The 3067-nt window shown below is 37.3% G+C and overlaps 1 protein-coding gene across 1 annotated transcript; it reads right to left on the bottom strand.

Moving 5' to 3' along the window:
* On the bottom strand, window positions 1060-2739 carry LOC107629379 (spermidine hydroxycinnamoyl transferase). The gene has a single exon (XM_016332159.2). It carries the CDS (start codon window positions 2653-2655, stop codon window positions 1249-1251), a length of 1407 nt encoding a protein of 468 aa, XP_016187645.1. The 5' UTR covers window positions 2656-2739; the 3' UTR covers window positions 1060-1248.

The following is a 3067-nucleotide window of genomic DNA, read 5'->3' as shown; positions in this document are numbered from 1 at the left end:
AGTAGTTCATTATTAGCTTAAAATATTAGTTCATAATTTTTTTTCCTTGCTCGAATTCGTAAAAATTCTTAGAAAATTGATCGAGCATGGCTTGATTTCGTACGTAACCAAATCAAGTTAAAGATACACAAAGTCATAAGTCATTAAAATAAAAAAAGGTTAACGAATTAATATGGTAAAAATATTCTTAATATACAAACACATTAATTCAAGGAAGCATCCTGCTGCATAAGTTGTTAGGTTTCGTATGGAATAAAGCAAGGTATATACGCATCGAAAAGTGCGAAAACTTATATCAGTGCCCCACCTCTGTGATCATACTGGAAAACGATTATTAGTCTATTAATTACACGACATAGACATAAGTGATCTGCATAGCGTCACAGTCATTAAATTCATATCTTACGCCCATACCAAACTGCGTACTGAATACTCTAGGGTAAGTTTGTGTTTATGTGCATTTAATCGAGAATGGAGTGGGTAACATAATTGGAGCTTCACACAAAACAACGATCACTGCTAGGCAAGACAGGGAAAGAAATTAAGAATAATTATGTGTGGGCCACATTTTTTTTTTTGTTTTATTATAATTAATTATGTGACACTACCCTAGCTAGGAAATATTATTTTATTTTTTCTGCTTCCTAAGCCGTACACGTTCTTTTTCTTCCATTCCATTTTATTTTATTTTATTTATTATGGCCTTTATGTATCATTGTATCAGAACAAACTATACAAAGTTGAACTACATTATTTGCTTTACCCATAATATCCTCAAATTAAATATAAGGCATGGAAATAGACCATTTATTCTTTAATATGCTTGCAAGTGTCATAAATACAGATCCATCTCAATTTATTTAATCTAAAACATCTATCAACTCTAGCAGACAACTATCAATGAGATGACAACCTGGCAAAATCAAATAAGAAAAAAGAAAAGGTCACTTTTTTACATCTTTATTTGGAAAAGAAAAAGTTCCCTAGCACAAGTCAAATAGAAGAAGGAAGAGGGAGAGGCACATATACTATAACAATTAATTTCAACCACAAATATAATATGAAATGCATTAATAATAAACTTTATTTTGTTAAATTTGAATATCGAATATTTGTTTCCGTTGGAAATACAAAAGTGCATGAAAATAATAACATAACTCAATTCTAGAAAACTGAATTTTATCACACTAGCTAGTGAATCAATAGGTAGATTAAATTATTTTGAAAGAGCTAGCTATCTCTTAATTTTCAAATATCTTCCCAAAAGTACTTGATGAAATCTTTCATGTGTTCCACCTGAAAATGCATGTACACCACCACAGCATATCCATTATCACCATCTTCATCTGGCATTAGAGCAATAACAGCTCTATCATAAGGGCACACACCACCAGGACCAAAATAAAACGGTTTCCCCAACCCAAAATCAGCTTCATAAAACGGCATACTCATCCAACTTCCAAGTATAATATTAGGATTCCCAAAGAAAGGCACATCAGCTCTATACTCACCTTTCTCCAAGTACGGTGTCCTAATCAGATCCCAACGGTTTTCAAACCCTGCCACGTAATCCATTTGTGATTTAACAAACTCGTGATTCGACACTTTCTTAACGGCTTCTCTTATTTTCTGCGCCGCGTAACTAATCGGTTGAGTGGTGATTTCTTTGAGGTAGCAAGTTGGCGTAACCGTCGGACCCAACGCGTTTCCGAAGTAGTTTTGAGGAAGTGGCGGATTCATTCTGTTTCGTATATCGACGTTGAATTTAACCACCGTTGGTTGATTCTCTTTAAGATTACGAGCTTTGCAAGCGCATCTCCATATATGCGCGCTGATAACTTCGAATCTGCTGTACGGTCTCTGAGATTCGTTATGAGGACCGTTACCGTTACCGTTTCCGTTTGCGGTTACGATTGCATTCTTTTTGAGCTTCTGGACGTGTTCTGATGTGAGTTTTAACAACGCGAAGGTCGTCTTCTTCTTTTGCTCTTCGATATTGTCGGTTCTTCCGAGGATGAGCGGGAGAGGCTTGAACTCCCGGTGGTCGAACCGGGGTGGAGTTAATAGCTCAGTTGATTTGAGCGCCGTTCGGTCGAGAAACGGAAGCTCACTTGGATCTAACTTGGCTCCTCGAGTGAGCTTCGCCCATGAGTTGATGAAGCGAATGGCGGCCAGGCCGTCGCCTAACGGATGAGACCAGAGGATTCCGACTGCGAAACCGCCATTGCCGCCGTGGAACTTCGTCACCTGTGCCAAGAACAAAGGAAGCTCGTTCATTTGACGAGAGTAATCAACGGCTGGGATGAGTTCTTTGATGCCGGGTTCGTTTGGTGTGAAGTCTCCGTATTCCGCCATTGATTTCGTGGATTCGGCCTCGAGAAGCAAGGCTCCCTTTGCGTTGCAATCGAGTTCCAAACGACCGCCGGCCGTCCAGTTGAGCCTCCCGGCCAACGGATAGTAATGAACGAGAATCTCGCTGAGAGAATCTCGCATTCTCTCAACGAGGACAGTGTTGTTGTTCTGTTTTGACTTGTAAACGTAGATTGAAGGTGTATGACTCCATCGCCAGAGTTGGTCGTTGTCTGATAGCCATAGAAGACCCTTTGGAGTTTCTTCTTTTGGGATCACTGTATGAGTACCTAAGATTGTTACCATGGTTTCAGTCTCTCTGTGCCTAAAACCTTGGTTGATTGCTATATCACACTATGATAGCCCTGAATATATACACACAATATTTTTAAGAGAACAACTAGGGAACCAAAAGCATATCAGCCAAAAACCAGCCAAAATGTGTCTGGGCTCTATAAAAATTAGGTTTTGGTTTGTGATCCGTAATCCTAGGAGCAGTTTTCAAACATATTATTCAAAAAGTGATTATAATTAAACGGTTTTATTTACTTTTTGGCTGATCACCTTTTGGTTCCATATACTTTTCCTATTTTTAATATATACATCATAATATGATGTATATTTTTATATAAAAAATATTTTATTATTACTTTTTTATTCATGATTAATTTTTAATATAATTTATAAATTTAGGAAAAAGAGAAAATTATTCAATTTT

Source organism: Arachis ipaensis, chromosome B03, assembly GCF_000816755.2.
Source record: "Arachis ipaensis cultivar K30076 chromosome B03, Araip1.1, whole genome shotgun sequence".
NCBI classification, from domain to species: Eukaryota; Viridiplantae; Streptophyta; class Magnoliopsida; order Fabales; family Fabaceae; genus Arachis; species Arachis ipaensis.
The sequence above is the reverse complement of the archived record's forward strand: the minus strand, read 5'-3'. Positions and strand labels throughout refer to the sequence as shown.

Excerpts from the sequence above, each read along its gene's own strand:
- LOC107629379 (XM_016332159.2), bottom strand. The coding sequence starts at position 2,655 with ATGGTAACAATCTTAGGTACTCATACAGTGATCCCAAAAGAAGAAACT.